This window comes from Eptatretus burgeri, chromosome 15 (genome assembly GCF_056783735.1).
Source record: "Eptatretus burgeri isolate ZD-2024b chromosome 15, Ebu_testis_v1, whole genome shotgun sequence".
NCBI classification, from domain to species: Eukaryota; Metazoa; Chordata; class Myxini; order Myxiniformes; family Myxinidae; genus Eptatretus; species Eptatretus burgeri.
In genome coordinates this window covers 15,848,172-15,870,576 of record NC_140975.1, presented here as the reverse complement: position 1 = coordinate 15,870,576, position 22,405 = coordinate 15,848,172, and the positions used below count along the sequence as shown (strand labels likewise).

Here is a 22,405-nt window from a genome sequence, read left to right as displayed (position 1 = left end):
ATAGACAGTGGTGAAAACAGACAGACAGTGGTGAAAACAGCCAGACAGTGGTGAAAACAGCCAGACAGTGGTGAAAACAGACAGACAGTGGTGAAAACAGCCAGACAGTGGTGAAAACAGCCAGGCAGTGGTGAAAACAGCCAGGCAGTGGTGAAAACAGAAAGACAGTGGTGAAAACAGCCAGACAGTGGTGAAAACAGATAGACAGTGGTGAAAACAGCCAGACAGTGGTGAAAACAGCCAGACAGTGGTGAAAACAGCCAGACAGTGGTGAAAACAGCCAGACAGTGGTGAAAACAGCCAGACAGTGGTGAAAACAGCCAGACAGTGGTGAAAACAGCCAGACAGTGGTGAAAACAGACAGACAGTGGTGAAAACAGACAGACAGTGGTGAAAACAGCCAGACAGTGGTGAAAACATCCAGACAGTGGTGAAAACATCCAGATAGTGGTGAAAACAGCCAGACAGTGGTGAAAACAGCCAGACAGTGGTGAAAACAGCCAGACAGTGGTGAAAACAGCCAGACAGTGGTGAAAACAGCCAGACAGTGGTGAAAACAGCCAGACAGTGGTGAAAACAGCCAGACATTGGTGAAAACAGCCAGACAGTGGTGAAAACAGACAGACAGTGGTGAAAACAGCCAGACAGTGGTGAAAACAGCCAGACAGTGGTGAAAACAGCCAGACAGTGGTGAAAACAGACAGACAGTGGTGAAAACAGCCAGACAGTGGTGAAAACAGCCAGACAGTGGTGAAAACAGCCAGACAGTGGTGAAAACAGCCAGACAGTGGTGAAATCAGCCAGGCAGTGGTGAAAACAGAAAGACAGTGGTGAAAACAGCCAGACAGTGGTGAAAACAGCCAGACAGTGGTGAAAACAGCCAGGCAGTGGTGAAAACAGCCAGGCAGTGGTGAAAACAGCCAGGCAGTGGTGAAAACAGCCAGACAGTGGTGAAAACAGCCAGACAGTGGTGAAAACAGACAGACAGTGGTGAAAACAGCCAGACAGTGGTGAAAACAGCCAGACAGTGGTGAAAACATCCAGATAGTGGTGAAAACAGCCAGACAGTGGTGAAAACAGCCAGACAGTGGTGAAAACAGCCAGACAGTGGTGAAAACAGACAGGCAGTGGTGAAAACAGAGAGACAGTGGTGAAAACAGACAGACAGTGGTGAAAACAGCCAGACAGAGGTGAAAACAGCCAGACAGTGGTGAAAACAGCCAGACAGTGGTGAAAACAGCCAGACAGTGGTGAAAACAGCCAGACAGTGGTGAAAACAGCCAGACAGTGGTGAAAACAGATAGACAGTGGTGAAAACAGATAGACAGTGGTGAAAACAGACAGACAGTCGTGAAAACAGACAGACAGTGGTGAAAACAGCCAGACAGTGGTGAAAACAGACAGACAGTGGTGAAAACAGACAGACAGTGGTGAAAAAAGCCAGACAGTGGTGAAAAAAGCCAGACAGTGGTGAAAACAGATAGACAGTGGTGAAAACAGACAGACAGTGGTGAAAACAGACAGACAGTGGTGAAAACAGACAGACAGTGGTGAAAACAGACAGACAGTGGTGAAAACAGACAGACAGTGGTGAAAACAGACAGACAGTGGTGAAAACAGACAGACAGTGGTGAAAACAGACAGACAGTGGTGAAAACAGACAGACAGTGGTGAAAACAGACAGACAGTGGTGAAAACAGCCAGACAGTGGTGAAAACAGACAGACAGTGGTGAAAACAGCCAGACAGTGGTGAAAACAGCCAGACAGTGGTGAAAACAGATAGACAGTGGTGAAAACAGCCAGACAGTGGTGAAAACAGACAGACAGTGGTGAAAACAGCCAGACAGTGGTGAAAACAGCCAGACAGTGGTGAAAACAGCCAGACAGTGGTGAAAACAGATAGACAGTGGTGAAAACAGATAGACAGTGGTGAAAACAGACAGACAGTGGTGAAAACAGCCAGACAGTGGTGAAAACAGCCAGACAGTGGTGAAAACAGCCAGACAGTGGTGAAAACAGCCAGACAGTGGTGAAAACAGCCAGACAGTGGTGAAAACAGCCAGACAGTGGTGAAAACAGCCAGACAGTGGTGAAAACAGCCAGACAGTGGTGAAAACAGCCAGACAGTGGTGAAAACAGCCAGACAGTGGGGAAAACAGACAGACAGTGGTGAAAACAGCCAGACAGTGGTGAAAACATCCAGATAGTGGTGAAAACATCCAGACAGTGGTGAAAACAGCCAGACAGTGGTGAAAACAGCCAGACAGTGGGGAAAACAGACAGACAGTGGTGAAAACAGCCAGACAGTGGTGAAAACATCCAGATAGTGGTGAAAACAGCCAGACAGTGGTGAAAACAGATAGACAGTGGTGAAAACAGACAGACAGTGGTGAAAACAGATAGACAGTGGTGAAAACAGACAGACAGTGGTGAAAATAGCCAGACAGTGGTGAAAAAGCCAGACAGTGGTGAAAACAGCCAGACAGTGGTGAAAACAGCCAGGCAGTGGTGAAAACAGATTGACAGTGGTGAAAACAGCCAGACAGTGGTGAAAACAGATAGACAGTGGTGAAAACAGCCAGACAGTGGTGAAAACAGCCAGACAGTGGTGAAAACAGACAGACAGTGGTGAAAACAGACAGACCGTGGTGAAAACAGACAGACAGTGGTGAAAACAGCCAGACAGTGGTGAAAACAGACAGACAGTGGTGAAAACAGACAGACAGTGGTGAAAACAGCCAGACAGTGGTGAAAACATCCAGATAGTGGTGAAAACAGCCAGACAGTGGTGAAAACAGCCAGACAGTGGTGAAAACAGACAGGCAGTGGTGAAAACAGCCAGAAAGTGGTGAAAACAGCCAGACAGTGGTGAAAACAGACAGACAGTGGTGAAAACAGCCAGACAGTGGTGAAAACAGCCAGACAGTGGTGAAAACAGCCAGACAGTGGTGAAAACAGATAGACAGTGGTGAAAACAGATAGACAGTGGTGAAAACAGACAGACAGTGGTGAAAACAGACAGACAGTGGTGAAAACAGCCAGACAGTGGTGAAAACAGCCAGACAGTGGTGAAAACAGCCAGACAGTGGTGAAAACAGCCAGACAGTGGTGAAAACAGCCAGACAGTGGTGAAAACAGCCAGACAGTGGTGAAAACAGACAGACAGTGGTGAAAACAGACAGACAGTGGTGAAAACAGCCAGACAGTGGTGAAAAAAGCCAGACAGTGGTGAAAACAGCCAGACAGTGGTGAAAACAGATAGACAGTGGTGAAAACAGATAGACAGTGGTGAAAACAGATAGACAGTGGTGAAAACAGCCAGACAGTGGTGAAAACAGCCAGACAGTGGTGAAAACAGCCAGACAGTGGTGAAAACAGACAGACAGTGGTGAAAACAGATAGACAGTGGTGAAAACAGACAGACAGTGGTGAAAACAGACAGACAGTGGTGAAAACAGCCAGACAGTGGTGAAAACAGCCAGACAGTGGTGAAAACAGCCAGACAGTGGTGAAAACAGCCAGACAGTGGTGAAAACAGCCAGACAGTGGTGAAAACAGCCAGACAGTGGTGAAAACAGCCAGACAGTGGTGAAAACAGCCAGACAGTGGTGAAAACAGCCAGACAGTGGTGAAAACAGCCAGACAGTGGTGAAAACAGCCAGACAGTGGTGAAAACAGCCAGACAGTGGTGAAAACAGACAGACAGTGGTGAAAACAGACAGACAGTGGTGAAAACAGCCAGACAGTGGTGAAAAAAGCCAGACAGTGGTGAAAACAGCCAGACAGTGGTGAAAACAGATAGACAGTGGTGAAAACAGATAGACAGTGGTGAAAACAGATAGACAGTGGTGAAAACAGCCAGACAGTGGTGAAAACAGCCAGACAGTGGTGAAAACAGATAGACAGTGGTGAAAACAGACAGACAGTGGTGAAAACAGACAGACAGTGGTGAAAACAGACAGACAGTGGTGAAAACAGACAGACAGTGGTGAAAACAGATAGACAGTGGTGAAAACAGATAGACAGTGGTGAAAACAGCCAGACAGTGGTGAAAACAGCCAGACAGTGGTGAAAACAGCCAGACAGTGGTGAAAACAGATAGACAGTGGTGAAAACAGATAGACAGTGGTGAAAACGGACAGACAGTGGTCAAAACGGTCAGACAGTGGTGAAAACAGACAGACAGTGGTGAAAACAGACAGACAGTGGTGAAAACAGCCAGACAGTGGTGAAAACAGCCAGACAGTGGTGAAAACAGCCAGACAGTGGTGAAAACAGATAGACAGTGGTGAAAACAGACAGACAGTGGTGAAAACAGCCAGACAGTGGTGAAAACAGCCAGACAGTGGTGAAAACAGACAGACAGTGGTGAAAACAGCCAGACAGTGGTGAAAACAGCCAGGCAGTGGTGAAAACAGCCAGGCAGTGGTGAAAACAGAAAGACAGTGGTGAAAACAGCCAGACAGTGGTGAAAACAGATAGACAGTGGTGAAAACAGCCAGACAGTGGTGAAAACAGCCAGACAGTGGTGAAAACAGCCAGACAGTGGTGAAAACAGCCAGACAGTGGTGAAAACAGCCAGACAGTGGTGAAAACAGCCAGACAGTGGTGAAAACAGCCAGACAGTGGTGAAAACAGCCAGACAGTGGTGAAAACAGCCAGACAGTGGTGAAAACAGACAGACAGTGGTGAAAACAGACAGACAGTGGTGAAAACAGCCAGACAGTGGTGAAAACATCCAGACAGTGGTGAAAACATCCAGATAGTGGTGAAAACAGCCAGACAGTGGTGAAAACAGCCAGACAGTGGTGAAAACAGCCAGACAGTGGTGAAAACAGCCAGACAGTGGTGAAAACAGCCAGACAGTGGTGAAAACAGCCAGACAGTGGTGAAAACAGCCAGACATTGGTGAAAACAGCCAGACAGTGGTGAAAACAGACAGACAGTGGTGAAAACAGCCAGACAGTGGTGAAAACAGCCAGACAGTGGTGAAAACAGCCAGACAGTGGTGAAAACAGACAGACAGTGGTGAAAACAGCCAGACAGTGGTGAAAACAGCCAGACAGTGGTGAAAACAGCCAGACAGTGGTGAAAACAGCCAGACAGTGGTGAAATCAGCCAGGCAGTGGTGAAAACAGAAAGACAGTGGTGAAAACAGCCAGACAGTGGTGAAAACAGCCAGACAGTGGTGAAAACAGCCAGGCAGTGGTGAAAACAGCCAGGCAGTGGTGAAAACAGCCAGGCAGTGGTGAAAACAGCCAGACAGTGGTGAAAACAGCCAGACAGTGGTGAAAACAGACAGACAGTGGTGAAAACAGCCAGACAGTGGTGAAAACAGCCAGACAGTGGTGAAAACATCCAGATAGTGGTGAAAACAGCCAGACAGTGGTGAAAACAGCCAGACAGTGGTGAAAACAGCCAGACAGTGGTGAAAACAGACAGGCAGTGGTGAAAACAGAGAGACAGTGGTGAAAACAGACAGACAGTGGTGAAAACAGCCAGACAGAGGTGAAAACAGCCAGACAGTGGTGAAAACAGCCAGACAGTGGTGAAAACAGCCAGACAGTGGTGAAAACAGCCAGACAGTGGTGAAAACAGCCAGACAGTGGTGAAAACAGATAGACAGTGGTGAAAACAGATAGACAGTGGTGAAAACAGACAGACAGTCGTGAAAACAGACAGACAGTGGTGAAAACAGCCAGACAGTGGTGAAAACAGACAGACAGTGGTGAAAAAAGCCAGACAGTGGTGAAAAAAGCCAGACAGTGGTGAAAACAGATAGACAGTGGTGAAAACAGACAGACAGTGGTGAAAACAGACAGACAGTGGTGAAAACAGACAGACAGTGGTGAAAACAGACAGACAGTGGTGAAAACAGACAGACAGTGGTGAAAACAGACAGACAGTGGTGAAAACAGACAGACAGTGGTGAAAACAGACAGACAGTGGTGAAAACAGACAGACAGTGGTGAAAACAGACAGACAGTGGTGAAAACAGCCAGACAGTGGTGAAAACAGACAGACAGTGGTGAAAACAGACAGACAGTGGTGAAAACAGCCAGACAGTGGTGAAAACAGCCAGACAGTGGTGAAAACAGCCAGACAGTGGTGAAAACAGATAGACAGTGGTGAAAACAGCCAGACAGTGGTGAAAACAGACAGACAGTGGTGAAAACAGCCAGACAGTGGTGAAAACATCCAGACAGTGGTGAAAACAGCCAGACAGTGGTGAAAACAGCCAGACAGTGGGGAAAACAGACAGACAGTGGTGAAAACAGCCAGACAGTGGTGAAAACATCCAGATAGTGGTGAAAACATCCAGACAGTGGTGAAAACAGCCAGACAGTGGTGAAAACAGCCAGACAGTGGGGAAAACAGACAGACAGTGGTGAAAACAGCCAGACAGTGGTGAAAACATCCAGATAGTGGTGAAAACAGCCAGACAGTGGTGAAAACAGATAGACAGTGGTGAAAACAGACAGACAGTGGTGAAAACAGATAGACAGTGGTGAAAACAGACAGACAGTGGTGAAAATAGCCAGACAGTGGTGAAAAAGCCAGACAGTGGTGAAAACAGCCAGACAGTGGTGAAAACAGCCAGGCAGTGGTGAAAACAGATTGACAGTGGTGAAAACAGCCAGACAGTGGTGAAAACAGATAGACAGTGGTGAAAACAGCCAGACAGTGGTGAAAACAGCCAGACAGTGGTGAAAACAGACAGACAGTGGTGAAAACAGACAGACCGTGGTGAAAACAGACAGACAGTGGTGAAAACAGCCAGACAGTGGTGAAAACAGACAGACAGTGGTGAAAACAGACAGACAGTGGTGAAAACAGCCAGACAGTGGTGAAAACATCCAGATAGTGGTGAAAACAGCCAGACAGTGGTGAAAACAGCCAGACAGTGGTGAAAACAGACAGGCAGTGGTGAAAACAGCCAGAAAGTGGTGAAAACAGCCAGACAGTGGTGAAAACAGACAGACAGTGGTGAAAACAGCCAGACAGTGGTGAAAACAGCCAGACAGTGGTGAAAACAGCCAGACAGTGGTGAAAACAGACAGACAGTGGTGAAAACAGATAGACAGTGGTGAAAACAGACAGACAGTGGTGAAAACAGACAGACAGTGGTGAAAACAGACAGACAGTGGTGAAAACAGACAGACAGTGGTGAAAACAGACAGACAGTGGTGAAAACAGATAGACAGTGGTGAAAACAGATAGACAGTGGTGAAAACAGCCAGACAGTGGTGAAAACAGCCAGACAGTGGTGAAAACAGCCAGACAGTGGTGAAAACAGATAGACAGTGGTGAAAACAGCCAGACAGTGGTGAAAACAGCCAGACAGTGGTGAAAATAGACAGACAGTGGTGAAAACAGCCAGACAGTGGTGAAAACATCCAGACAGTGGTGAAAACAGCCAGACAGTGGTGAAAACAGCCAGACAGTGGGGAAAACAGACAGACAGTGGTGAAAACAGCCAGACAGTGGTGAAAACATCCAGATAGTGGTGAAAACAGCCAGACAGTGGTGAAAACAGCCAGACAGTGGTGAAAACAGCCAGACAGTGGTGAAAACAGACAGGCAGTGGTGAAAACAGACAGACAGTGGTGAAAACAGCCAGACAGTGGTGAAAACAGCCAGACAGTGGTGAAAACAGATAGACAGTGGTGTAAACAGATAGACAGTGGTGAAAACAGACAGACAGTGGTGAAAACAGATAGACAGTGGTGAAAACAGACAGACAGTGGTGAAAACAGCCAGACAGTGGTGAAAAAGCCAGACAGTGGTGAAAACAGCCAGACAGTGGTGAAAACAGCCAGGCAGTGGTGAAAACAGATAGACAGTGGTGAAAACAGCCAGACAGTGGTGAAAACAGATAGACAGTGGTGAAAACAGCCAGACAGTGGTGAAAACAGCCAGACAGTGGTGAAAACAGCCAGACAGTGGTGAAAACAGACAGACAGTGGTGAAAACAGACAGACAGTGGTGAAAACAGACAGACAGTGATGAAAACAGCCAGACAGTGGTGAAAACAGACAGACAGTGGTGAAAACAGACAGACAGTGGTGAAAACAGCCAGACAGTGGTGAAAACAGCCAGACAGTGGTGAAAACAGCCAGACAGTGGTGAAAACAGCCAGACAGTGGTGAAAACAGACAGACAGTGGTGAAAACAGCCAGACAGTGGTGAAAACATCCAGATAGTGGTGAAAACAGCCAGACAGTGGTGAAAACAGCCAGGCAGTGGTGAAAACAGCCAGGCAGTGGTGAAAACAGCCAGACAGTGGTGAAAACAGCCAGACAGTGGTGAAAACAGACAGACAGTGGTGAAAACAGCCAGACAGTGGTGAAAACAGCCAGACAGTGGTGAAAACAGCCAGACAGTGGTGAAAACAGATAGACAGTGGTGAAAATAGACAGACAGTGGTGAAAACAGCCAGACAGTGGTGAAAACAGCCAGACAGTGGTGAAAACAGCCAGACAGTGGTGCAAACAGCCAGACAGTGGTGAAAACAGCCAGACAGTGGTGAAAACAGCCAGACAGTGGTGAAAACAGCCAGACAGTGGTGAAAACAGCCAGACAGTGGTGAAAACAGCCAGACAGTGGTGAAAACAGCCAGACAGTGGTGAAAACAGCCAGACAGTGGTGAAAACAGACAGACAGTGGTGAAAACAGACAGACAGTGGTGAAAACAGACAGACAGTGGTGAAAACAGCCAGACAGTGGTGAAAAAAGCCAGACAGTGGTGAAAACAGCCAGACAGTGGTGAAAACAGATAGACAGTGGTGAAAACAGATAGACAGTGGTGAAAACAGATAGACAGTGGTGAAAACAGCCAGACAGTGGTGAAAACAGCCAGACAGTGGTGAAAACAGCCAGACAGTGGTGAAAACAGACAGACAGTGGTGAAAACAGATAGACAGTGGTGAAAACAGACAGACAGTGGTGAAAACAGACAGACAGTGGTGAAAACAGACAGACAGTGGTGAAAACAGACAGACAGTGGTGAAAACAGATAGACAGTGGTGAAAACAGATAGACAGTGGTGAAAACAGCCAGACAGTGGTGAAAACAGCCAGACAGTGGTGAAAACAGCCAGACAGTGGTGAAAACAGATAGACAGTGGTGAAAACAGATAGACAGTGGTGAAAACGGACAGACAGTGGTCAAAACGGACAGACAGTGGTGAAAACAGACAGACAGTGGTGAAAACAGACAGACAGTGGTGAAAACAGCCAGACAGTGGTGAAAACAGCCAGACAGTGGTGAAAACAGCCAGACAGTGGTGAAAACAGATAGACAGTGGTGAAAACAGACAGACAGTGGTGAAAACAGCCAGACAGTGGTGAAAACAGCCAGACAGTGGTGAAAACAGACAGACAGTGGTGAAAACAGCCAGACAGTGGTGAAAACAGCCAGGCAGTGGTGAAAACAGCCAGGCAGTGGTGAAAACAGAAAGACAGTGGTGAAAACAGCCAGACAGTGGTGAAAACAGATAGACAGTGGTGAAAACAGCCAGACAGTGGTGAAAACAGCCAGACAGTGGTGAAAACAGCCAGACAGTGGTGAAAACAGCCAGACAGTGGTGAAAACAGCCAGACAGTGGTGAAAACAGCCAGACAGTGGTGAAAACAGCCAGACAGTGGTGAAAACAGCCAGACAGTGGTGAAAACAGACAGACAGTGGTGAAAACAGACAGACAGTGGTGAAAACAGCCAGACAGTGGTGAAAACATCCAGACAGTGGTGAAAACATCCAGATAGTGGTGAAAACAGCCAGACAGTGGTGAAAACAGCCAGACAGTGGTGAAAACAGCCAGACAGTGGTGAAAACAGCCAGACAGTGGTGAAAACAGCCAGACAGTGGTGAAAACAGCCAGACAGTGGTGAAAACAGCCAGACAGTGGTGAAAACAGCCAGACAGTGGTGAAAACAGCCAGACAGTGGTGAAAACAGACAGACAGTGGTGAAAACAGCCAGACAGTGGTGAAAACAGCCAGACAGTGGTGAAAACAGCCAGACAGTGGTGAAAACAGCCAGGCAGTGGTGAAAACAGAAAGACAGTGGTGAAAACAGCCAGACAGTGGTGAAAACAGCCAGACAGTGGTGAAAACAGCCAGGCAGTGGTGAAAACAGCCAGGCAGTGGTGAAAACAGCCAGACAGTGGTGAAAACAGCCAGACAGTGGTGAAAACAGCCAGACAGTGGTGAAAACAGCCAGACAGTGGTGAAAACAGACAGACAGTGGTGAAAACAGCCAGACAGTGGTGAAAACATCCAGATAGTGGTGAAAACAGCCAGACAGTGGTGAAAACAGCCAGACAGTGGTGAAAACAGCCAGACAGTGGTGAAAACAGACAGGCAGTGGTGAAAACAGAGAGACAGTGGTGAAAACAGACAGACAGTGGTGAAAACAGCCAGACAGAGGTGAAAACAGCCAGACAGTGGTGAAAACAGCCAGACAGTGGTGAAAACAGCCAGACAGTGGTGAAAACAGCCAGACAGTGGTGAAAACAGCCAGACAGTGGTGAAAACAGATAGACAGTGGTGAAAACAGATAGACAGTGGTGAAAACAGACAGACAGTCGTGAAAACAGACAGACAGTGGTGAAAACAGCCAGACAGTGGTGAAAACAGACAGACAGTGGTGAAAAAAGCCAGACAGTGGTGAAAAAGCCAGACAGTGGTGAAAACAGATAGACAGTGGTGAAAACAGACAGACAGTGGTGAAAACAGACAGACAGTGGTGAAAACAGACAGACAGTGGTGAAAACAGACAGACAGTGGTGAAAACAGACAGACAGTGGTGAAAACAGACAGACAGTGGTGAAAACAGACAGACAGTGGTGAAAACAGACAGACAGTGGTGAAAACAGCCAGACAGTGGTGAAAACAGCCAGACAGTGGTGAAAACAGACAGACAGTGGTGAAAACAGACAGACAGTGGTGAAAACAGCCAGACAGTGGTGAAAACAGCCAGACAGTGGTGAAAACAGATAGACAGTGGTGAAAACAGCCAGACAGTGGTGAAAACAGACAGACAGTGGTGAAAACAGCCAGACAGTGGTGAAAACATCCAGACAGTGGTGAAAACAGCCAGACAGTGGTGAAAACAGCCAGACAGTGGGGAAAACAGACAGACAGTGGTGAAAACAGCCAGACAGTGGTGAAAACATCCAGACAGTGGTGAAAACAGCCAGACAGTGGTGAAAACAGCCAGACAGTGGGGAAAACAGACAGACAGTGGTGAAAACAGACAGACAGTGGTGAAAACAGCCAGACAGTGGTGAAAAAAGCCAGACAGTGGTGAAAACAGCCAGACAGTGGTGAAAACAGATAGACAGTGGTGAAAACAGATAGACAGTGGTGAAAACAGATAGACAGTGGTGAAAACAGCCAGACAATGGTGAAAACAGCCAGACAGTGGTGAAAACAGCCAGACAGTGGTGAAAACAGACAGACAGTGGTGAAAACAGATAGACAGTGGTGAAAACAGACAGACAGTGGTGAAAACAGACAGACAGTGGTGAAAACAGACAGACAGTGGTGAAAACAGACAGACAGTGGTGAAAACAGATAGACAGTGGTGAAAACAGATAGACAGTGGTGAAAACAGCCAGACAGTGGTGAAAACAGACAGACAGTGGTGAAAACAGATAGACAGTGGTGAAAACAGACAGACAGTGGTGAAAACAGACAGACAGTGGTGAAAACAGACAGACAGTGGTGAAAACAGACAGACAGTGGTGAAAACAGATAGACAGTGGTGAAAACAGATAGACAGTGGTGAAAACAGATAGACAGTGGTGAAAACAGCCAGACAGTGGTGAAAACAGCCAGACAGTGGTGAAAACAGCCAGACAGTGGTGAAAACAGATAGACAGTGGTGAAAACAGCCAGACAGTGGTGAAAACAGCCAGACAGTGGTGAAAATAGACAGACAGTGGTGAAAACAGCCAGACAGTGGTGAAAACATCCAGACAGTGGTGAAAACAGCCAGACAGTGGTGAAAACAGCCAGACAGTGGGGAAAACAGACAGACAGTGGTGAAAACAGCCAGACAGTGGTGAAAACATCCAGATAGTGGTGAAAACAGCCAGACAGTGGTGAAAACAGCCAGACAGTGGTGAAAACAGCCAGACAGTGGTGAAAACAGACAGGCAGTGGTGAAAACAGACAGGCAGTGGTGAAAACAGACAGACAGTGGTGAAAACAGCCAGACAGTGGTGAAAACAGCCAGACAGTGGTGAAAACAGCCAGACAGTGGTGAAAACAGATAGACAGTGGTGAAAACAGATAGACAGTGGTGAAAACAGACAGACAGTGGTGAAAACAGATAGACAGTGGTGAAAACAGACAGACAGTGGTGAAAACAGCCAGACAGTGGTGAAAAAGCCAGACAGTGGTGAAAACAGCCAGACAGTGGTGAAAACAGCCAGGCAGTGGTGAAAACAGATAGACAGTGGTGAAAACAGCCAGACAGTGGTGAAAACAGATAGACAGTGGTGAAAACAGCCAGACAGTGGTGAAAACAGCCAGACAGTGGTGAAAACAGCCAGACAGTGGTGAAAACAGACAGACAGTGGTGAAAACAGACAGACAGTGGTGAAAACAGACAGACAGTGGTGAAAACAGCCAGACAGTGGTGAAAACAGACAGACAGTGGTGAAAACAGACAGACAGTGGTGAAAACAGCCAGACAGTGGTGAAAACAGCCAGACAGTGGTGAAAACAGCCAGACAGTGGTGAAAACAGATAGACAGTGGTGAAAACAGCCAGACAGTGGTGAAAACAGACAGACAGTGGTGAAAACAGATAGACAGTGGTGAAAACAGATAGACAGTGGTGAAAACAGATAGACAGTGGTGAAAACAGCCACAGTGGTGAAAACAGACAGACAGTGTTGAAAACAGACAGACTTCTACCTTTGGTGGGTGCAGGTAACAAAACAGGCTTACCTGTATTACATTTGGAGTTCTATTTTTTCACCCACATATATAGCCAACTGGTGTGTCACCCAACGCTATGGACATTAGGACGTATCACAAACAAGTACTTTCTAAAGTAATCGTGCCAAGCTCTTCATGTTAAATAACCTGAGCTCACCTTATACCTTAAGGAACCAGCTAAGACGTGTTTGATGCATGGGTAAATGTGTAGATTCCTCAAGGTAAATTTACATACATCAAAATTACACACACACACACACACACACACACACACACACACACACACACACACACACACACACACACACACACACACACACACACACACACACACACACACACACACACACACACACACACACACACACACACACACACACACACACACACAGTTTGAAGTGTGTGCACTCTGAATGGTAAGCCACAGACCCCCTCACGCCCCCTTCTGAAACCAGCTGTCAGCCCTGATGCATCAATATTTGACGGACAATAAGCCGTGTCTCGTTTTCTCGCATTGGTGGTTGGTGGACATAAAGATCCCACAGCGCCTTTCGCTAAGAGAAGCTGAATACTCACAGGCATCCTGACGAAATTCAAAATTCCTGCTGTAATCTTCAGGGGGCACTGCATCGGCAGCACAGTGCCGTATTCCCAGCAGTCACGTGCTGCACACGAAACGATGCCTGAACTTGAGTCCAAAGTGCTAATTGATTGTGTTGTAAAACACACAGGAAACCCAAATGGCAGAATAATTGCGCAAACTTCAGGAAGCGATGCAAGGTGTGTGGAACCCGTCTTGCAGCTCGACCGGTTGATCTGGCTGAATGCAGGTGTGTCGCGCAGGAAATGTCATGTTACCTGGATTGCTGTTCTCATGGTTCCTGTAAGATCTGTGCTTCTCCACGAATTTCTGAAAATTCCTGGCGCACTCTCTGGGCATCGCAGACACACAAATAAGTAATACGCGGCACACAATTCGACTAATTCACATTTCCTTTCACAATATAATAACTATCATGATTACCCAAGTATGACTGATCAAGTGAATTCGGAGCAAAGGGTCATCGATCCGTTTCATTCCATGACCATTCATGCTGCAGATAGAACAGAACAAGAATATGAGTCGCAGTTTCACAAATGATATATTTACACCTGCTACCTTTAAAATACCTTCTGGAGACTAATTATGGAACACAATAATAGATTAGGGTCACGAGGTTTCTTGTAGGTGTGAAACAGTAGTGTGAAATGGGTTGTTTTTCCATCCACATCACAGAAACGACTGTCTTGAGGAAAATGCGCAACAGAATCCTATTTATTTTTGAGGTCAAAAGGTCAACATCGGGAGGCGAGAGGTCACAAACAACTTTTTTCGAATTTCTAAAATCCTCCATTTTCATCCGATTGACTTCAAATTTGAAGGGGATTTGCATATCAGGTCGCAGAATTCAACCACCAACTATGTTTGAGGTCAACATAAGGCTAAAAGGTCAACATAGACCAAGTTACTAAAATTGTCACTTTTCATCAGATTGACTTGAAATTTGAAGAGGATTTTTTTTTCTTTTCAGTTCACTGAATTCGACCACCTATTATTTTTGAGATCAACATATATAATACGAAAAGGTCAACATTGGCCGAATTTCTAAAATTGTAAATTTTCATTCCATTGACTTGAAATTTGAAGAGCATTTCAATATCAGGTCATCAAATTCAACCACCTATTATTATTTTTGAAGTCAACATAGGCCAAAAAGTCAACATAGGCCAAAGGTCAACAACTTGGGTGTAATGTCTAAAATCCTCAATTTTCATCTGATCAACGTGAAATTTGAACAGGATTTGCATATCAGGTCAATTAATTCAATGACCAATTCTTTTTTTAAGGTCAAAAGGTCAACATGGGCCTAATTTCTAAACTTGAGAGATGGGGCCAAAAACTATATATATATATATATATATATATATATATATATATATATATATATATATATATATATATATATATATATATATATATATATCATATCTCATAAAGTTGTGGACGAGTTATAACAAAACTAGGTGGATGGTAATCGTAGCTATCATAGTAGCTATCATTTTATGAAGCATGACTGTGTCGCTGATGCAGTGCCCCTCTACCAGTACACACACTGGAACTGGTACTCATTTCACTGACCTCAGAAGGATGACAGGCTGAGTAAACCCCCTGGTGTGTTAATTCAGCAGCTGACAGGGCTTGAACTCAGGATCCAAGGATCCCAAGCCACCAGCCGAACCACTGAGCCAACACCAGGCTCACTAGGTGGATGAGTTAGTTAGGTGACAAGAACAAGTGGATTCGATTTTGGTTCAGATTCAGTCCATCAGTGGAATACAAAACATCAACTGTTCAGCCTGGCGGAGGTATTCACTCCACTGAGTGCAGTTGTACTTTGTTGTGTTTTTTCAAGTGTTGCTCCATGAGTGATTTTTGGTTTGTCTGTCTGTTTGTGAGCAGTATAATTCAAAAAGTTGTTGACGGATTCGGATGAAATTGAGTGGGCAGGTTGGGTGTGTGACAACGACGAACTGATTAGATTATGGTGAAGATATGGATCTGGCCACTATAATTTTTTAAGTGATTCTTCATCATTGAGAGATGGGGCCATAAACGATATATACTGTGGCATGAAGAGTATTTGCATTTCAGGACAAGGAAGAATTGATTCAACTCTGGTGAAGATCTGGATTTGGATTCAGCCCATCAGTGGAAGACAAAAAGTAAACTGTTCAGCGTGGTGGAGGTATATGCTCTTCCAAGTTCGTTCTCGTTCAAGTATGTATGTTTGTATATATATATATATATATATATATATATATATATATATATATATATATATATATATATATATATATATATATATATATATATATATATATATATATATATATAAGCTTGGCCATGGTGTATCTCCCCTTTCATTGAGTGGTATTGAACGCTATTCACCCGTTTTGTTTTGGATTATCATGACGAGTACGTACTTTTATCCAAATTCGTGCGGAGCTATTTTGCAAGCCTCGATCCATGAGCTCGGAGCGCAAAGTTTTCCTGTTCACAAAGGTAAGCTGCACACCTGCTTCCCGTTCTGGAATCCAGTTTGGAATATCCACCTGGACTATCCATACCCTCCATTCCTTGTTAATTAACACACCTGCACGGTGCACGTGACTGCTACTCGAAGCATGAAAGGTTTCCCAGCAAAGGTGGGATTCTAGGGATACCTGCGCTGCGTCGTCGCACCACGTCACTCCTGGGATTCATCGCTGTGGAACGATGTAGTATCAATGGAGGAAACTCAGCCAATAGGGGGAACTGAAAGCAACCTCGCACATGATTCAACAACTGCTTGTTTGCACTTGTACTCACTCACATGTGTCGTGTGTGTGTGTGTGTGTGTGTGTGTGTGTGTGTGTGTGTGTGTGTGTGTGTGTGTGTGTGTGTGTGTGTGTGTTCCAGTACTGATCAAGACGAGCCAAACGTTCTGTGCACGGATGGACAACATCTTCTGGGATGAGGTCGAGGAAGTATGACTCTCTTTTTTTTTAATCTCGTTATAACTCATCGCCTACGTGAGGCCTCCCAGGAGGTGCACACCACTGTGCACCAACGGGCCCCCACCCCACCACTCGGGTTTTGCTCCGCACTACACAACCCCCTTGACCAAATTGCAAATGCTTCAAGGTACCTAAGGTTATATAATTATATAATTGCTCAGGTGTGCTGGAACTTTTATGCTTTTATAGTCCTGACTTGATTGTCCACTAATGTCCTTGTAATTCAAGGACAGGTACACTGACGCCTCTTGTCTTTGTCGATGATGATGACGGGTCAAAGTGGGAGGACGCACAATGATGATAATGCCTTTTCCTTCGAATTCAAAAAGTTTCAAAAACTTTTTCGACTTTTTTTTTTTGCACAAATGCTGAAAACCGTCGATGACTCGAATAAATCAAAATGTGATTCGTGTCTGAGCATCCCGACAATCCACATCTCGGCATGAACTCAGAATCAGGTGACCCTTCCAGGTGTGATAAGTTAACACGAAGTTGGTGTGCAACCTGTTTCGAACGTCATTTCTCATAACAATGTATAATAATTACCACTCCTCCCCCATCCTGCCGCTCGTCAGTGCCCGAACTTGTCCTCCGGGGCAACATCTTCCATTTCCTCTTTCACCGATCCTTATCGTCACGGTACATCCTCGCAGCGACGCCGGGGCGGGGGAGATCCGGCGGTCGGTGGGCGTGGCGAATAAGGGGGCGGGTTCAGTGAAGGATGTGGGCGTGGCTAAGAGAGAACAGAAAAAGTCGGCTCGGGGGTCGTTTGGGGGGTAAAAGTCGCGATGAAGATGCTGCGGAGGTTCACACGTTGGTTGAGCAGCGACAGCGCAACGTACGCGTTCATGGTGAGAGAGGGGGAGGGGGTGGTGCGATCAGACAGACTATTATGGGATGTCGAGAGTGTTGCCCGCGATGTGTTCGCCATCATGATTGATATGTCGCCCGCTGGGACGTTGTTAAGCGTTTTCCTCTTACTGCGAAAGACCATGATGTTCGAGGGGATGTCTGTCTGTGCGGCTGTGTCTGCAGCTGTCCTGGCTGGGAGCCAATGCGTGGGCTATATGGAGTATGTTCAGGCTATACTGTTACGGAGAGCAGTACTACTATCTGCACAGGATGCTGGGGGTAAGCTCTCTATTATACGCCCTGCACTACTTCACCCCCCCCACCCCCCCCCGGTCGTCCTGACCCCGTTAGCCTTAATGTATGTGTCTGTAAGTGTGCAACTTTTTTTGTCTTTATAAATCTTTCATCGCTTACTTTTTATTTTCTTCTTTTTCAATCGATCCTCGCTTTCATTGCATCTTTAAAACAGCCGGAAAACCCATTGGGAACAAGATCATCCCAGAGCGCACGCCACCGATAGCTCCGCCCCTTAGGCCACGCCCCCTCGTGCTTTTTCGCTACGCCCCGCCTCTTGGCGAAACTCCTTTGTTTGGGGGAAAATGCGTCACAAACTGCTCTTGACGTGACGTCATGAGGAACTGGTCGGCGTCGTGTGCTCAGGAGGGATACAGTATTATAGTGACGCTGTGCGATGCTCAGTCTTAGGAGTCATTTCGAGTTGTCGTCGATCCGGCAGGATTTGAACTACAGTTCACTTGTCGAGTGTTCTCACCGACGAGCAAATGATCCGACATTCTTTCCTATGTCTTGTGTTACTTTCCAATGGGATATCGTCACATTCTTGCTTGATTTTTTTTTTTTTTTTTTAATATCATCCAATTGGTAGACCAATATGCCTGTTGCTGGCTTAGTGGTTCAGGTGGCTGTTTTGGGATGTTTGGGTCCTGAGTTTGAGTCCCTGTTTTTTTTTTTTACTTGTTGAATTAACATCAGGTGGGGTTGACTCGGCCTGTCATCCTCCTGAGGTCGGTGAATTGAGTACCTGTGTACTGGTAATAGGGGCATTGCATCAGCCTCAACTAATGATGCAACCAGCAGCCACAAGCTGCACATGAAGAAGAAGGTGGTAGACCAAGAAAATTGGACGAGACAATATCTACGTCTAATCTTTCATTAGCTCTGTCTAACAATTCAGGAAAATCCTAAAGAAAATTCTTCCTACCATGCATCCTGTAACTGCTGCAATGGTCCCATGGGATTCCAAGAAGGTTGATTTTTGTTGTCATTGAGAGATCACATTGGATGGATTGATTGTTGCTGTGATTTGTATTGGAAAGAAATGTGGTTGTGATGACAGACGTTAAAATGATATACTACTAGTCGTAGTTCTTTAGCGGCCACAATTATTCCCACCTTCTTGCAGTGGCGTGGTTGGCCAGGAACGTTTTTGTCCCAACTCTTTCACAAACCGGCTGACCAGACCTGACTTTCGACTGGAAGTGATTTTGGCAGAAATTGGTAATTTGTTCAGGAGGCTGGGTGATAACTGTCGTACTCTTCGTGAAAGCTTGGCATCTTGAACTTCCACCAACGGCCAGTGCTGGCAGATGGATCCTCCGGCTTAACGTCCTTCGAATTGAAGGCTCACGCATTGATACCTCGTCCTACATGGGAATGACACCAGTATAACCATTTATTTATCGCTGGGTCAAGGTTCAAATCCAGGCTCGACAGTTCGGAGGTGAGTGTGAAGACGTCTACACATATACTGCCAGCCCAAGACGTTAAAATAATACACTCCCAGATAACGCATCATGTATTTGTTTTTCCACTTCACCAAAAGCTATATTGAAAACATTGGCATTCAAACACGATAGATTAGAAAGGTATTGGAAGGACTTGTTGTGCTTGTCTTTGAAATGTATTTATCTGATCCATAAAGATTGTATTAATGCAATTTATGAGACTTTTCAAACCTTTCCGAATGACTTACAAATCCCGGTTCTGCTGCCATAGACTCAATGCTATCTGACCACTACTACTACTACTACTACTAATCAGCATGTCCAGCTAAGGGTGTAGCGACCCCCCCTTGGGGGTTGACCCTTTTGCACTTTGTTCCCTTGGGACAGGGGGAACGTGCGGTTAGGACAGGAATTTTGGAATTTTTGGCCATGGTGCTGGAAATTGCTTTCCTTCTTTTCACGAAGGGCACCGTGGGGTCTTTAATGTCTACTAACTAATAATGTCAGATGGGACATCCGCTTAACGTTCAACTAAGGGATGGCACGCATATTGGTGAATCTTCCTGCCTGTGAAACACCATGATGGCAGTTTATATCTGGGTCAAGATTCAAACATAGGTTAGGCAGTTTTGAGGTGAGTGTGCGTCCTTGTAGGCCATCCTGCCAGCCCAACGCGAGACGACCTGACTACGCAAGAGTCGACTGTCTCTCCGAGGTGATGTTAATTTGTTTCCCGCCATAATTGTATGGACTCGACACAATGTCGCTCACAATATCATGACTCGAATGTGGGAGTGATTTTGTTCTGCCCATCAGTCATCGTAGAACTCCACGCGAGTTGTCGTCGAACAGGGCACGAGTGATCACCAAGAAGTTCTCTGTGGATAAATCGATTTTTTAATGATTGTAGTCAAGAAAGACCGTCTTCCTACCTTCCAAAGCCAGTGTTCTGCCAATGCTAATGGAGGCCTGAATGATGTCAGCCTCGGCCGCGTTGCTTGCTTGCTGTCGCTGCTCATGTTGCAGACACGAGCCATAACAGGGAATAAATGCTCAAGTTTTTAAACTGAAGGGCACTTTTCCAAGTTGAATAAAAGCCAAGCGACTTTATTGCACAAAATGATCCATGAAAGCTTGGCCTGCAGCGATCTCATCTGTGTTGTCACGGACAACTTGGCCTGCAGTGGTCTCTTCAGAACACCTGGTTCATGATTGAAATTCCATAAACAATATGCATGTGCTTATCCATTGTTTATAGATTTTATTAATTTTTATTATAACATTGATCTAGGGCTCATGGAGGAGCTTGTACATAAATCACATGCAGGACAAAGACATTAGCGGACAGTCTACTCTTTGAGAAATTGCAACTTGGACATGATTGGAAATGGATAATGACTTGTGCTAGATTGGATTTGAACCTGGGGTCATTACACCACGGGCCAGGGGTTCACATGAGAATGTAAAGACCGACCCAATGTCCATACAATTCATGTAAAAGTACACTGATTTCTAATATTGCCTTTGTTCTGCATGTGATTTGTGCGTAAGCTCCTTCGTGTGCCTAACATCATATATATATATATATATATATATATATATATATATATATATATATATATATATATATATATAAAAATAACAAAGCATCATTCCGATGGAATGAGCAAGAGCCGAGACGAATGCAAAATGCCAGCAAATGTTACTTTTTATTTTGTCTCGGTTTTCCTTACAGAATTGCTGCTTTTAAAATTTCAACGAAGCATCGCAAAAAAAACTGTGATGCGCCAGGGAGCTTCAAAGCCCCTGGAAACATCTGGAAAAGGGTCCATTTCTGACCTGGTCTTTTAACAAAGATGTTCCTTGCTGGGGGGCACACCTGCCCATTGCTTACAACTTGACCTGTGCAGCCTGCCGATGGATGGTGCTGAATTGTAACGCAGGATTTCGAGCAGAGATGAGGCCATAAATTTTGGCTGAAAAAGCGGTTACATGTCCTTTGAGGTATGTACACTCGCCTCTCAGCCATCTCGCCTGGGTTGAATCCTGGCCCAACTCCGAACTGTCATCCCGTTGTTTCACAGGCAGGGTGAATCTTCAATGTGTGCGCCATTCCTCGGATGGATGTTCAACTGGCGTTCTGTTTACCGGTATTAGTTTGTGGATATTGATGATCCCACGGTGTCCTTCGAGAAGAGGAAACTGCTTCGGTGGCACCAATGTTCTGGAACAGGGTGTGATACATCAGGTCGTGTGTGTGTGTGTGTGTGTGTGTGTGTGTGTGTGTGTGTGTGTGTGTGTGTGTGTGTGTGTGTGTGTGTGTGTGTGTGTGTGTGTGTGTTTTCGATTAATTGAGAGAGGGCTGCTAACTGCCATGGAGAAGGTGAAGCAATGCTTCTTGAACAGATAGTAGTGTTGTAGTTAGAACATCTTCTGTGTCTTTGAGATCAGCCCTGCCTGAGTCGTACCAAAGAAAGAAAATTTGGTATGTGCAGCAGACTATAAACTGTTGTCCATGAGAACAGCAATCCTGGAAGTTATAAACTGTCATCCTGGTGTTTCCCATGCAGAGTGAGGGAGGCTTCATCTTGTGCCTTATCTAGTGGAAGGACGTGAAGCCGGAGAACCCGTCTGACATGATTAGTCATTGGGGGGCCTTGTAGATTCCCGGTGTCTTTCAAGGAGACTTTGCGAGTTATTGCTGCCACTGAATGAATTTCAAATATCTGTCCTAACTGATTGCTGAGAAGGGAATGGTAAATCACTCGGCATGACCTTTGCCAAGAGCCTCCTTCGGTAGCATTGATGCTTTCTCAAGACTCTGGTACATTGATGATTATGATGATGGTGATGGTGACAGATAATGAAAGAAAATAGTGATTTAAATTTAAATAGTGCAGGTGAACAAAAATCTGTTTTCTGAAAGTGTATCGTGTTTCAAACTTACCACGTGCATTACAAAGATTGAATTGGATGACGTTGACGGACCCCGGTGATACAACTTTGCAATGATTACAAGTCTGGAGATGGCGATGGTTCACGAGGGGACTCCACGGGCAAACTGGTGGGAATTGGGAAAAACGTAAATGATGAAAGTTGTAGTACTCGAAGAGCACTACTTGCATACCAACTTTCATTCGAAACAGTTGAAAACCCAAGGAGCTCGATACCCAATTTATTGATATTTTTGACATTTTCGAAGTTTGTGACCTTGTGACCTTGACCTTGGGACGAAAATGAAAAATCGAGCTCTGTGGGGCTA

At 45.6% G+C, this 22,405-nt stretch overlaps 2 protein-coding genes across 5 annotated transcripts in view; one reads left to right on the top strand and one right to left on the bottom strand.

The window, feature by feature from the left end:
* The window catches only part of GINM1 (glycosylated integral membrane protein 1), an 87,559-nt gene extending 73,892 nt beyond the window's left edge, over positions 1 to 13,667 (bottom strand). Inside the window, exon 1 of the mRNA XM_085855832.1 lies at positions 13,526 to 13,667. The gene's annotated coding sequence lies outside the window, so the exon portion shown is untranslated. The remainder of the gene's footprint in view (positions 1 to 13,525) is intronic.
* Positions 13,668 to 17,209: 3,542 nt separating this feature from the next.
* The window catches only part of NOX4 (NADPH oxidase 4), a 61,588-nt gene continuing 56,392 nt past the window's right edge, over positions 17,210 to 22,405 (top strand). Inside the window, exons 1-2 of one of the 4 annotated variants that reach the window (XM_085858046.1) lie at positions 17,210 to 17,397; positions 17,582 to 17,677. In XM_085858046.1, the coding sequence (XP_085714172.1) occupies positions 17,268 to 17,397; positions 17,582 to 17,677 (226 nt within the window). In that variant the 5' untranslated portion in view covers positions 17,210 to 17,267. The remainder of the gene's footprint in view (positions 17,398 to 17,581; positions 17,678 to 22,405) is intronic. The other 3 variants (XM_085858044.1, XM_085858045.1, XM_085858047.1) reach the window with 3 other exon arrangements.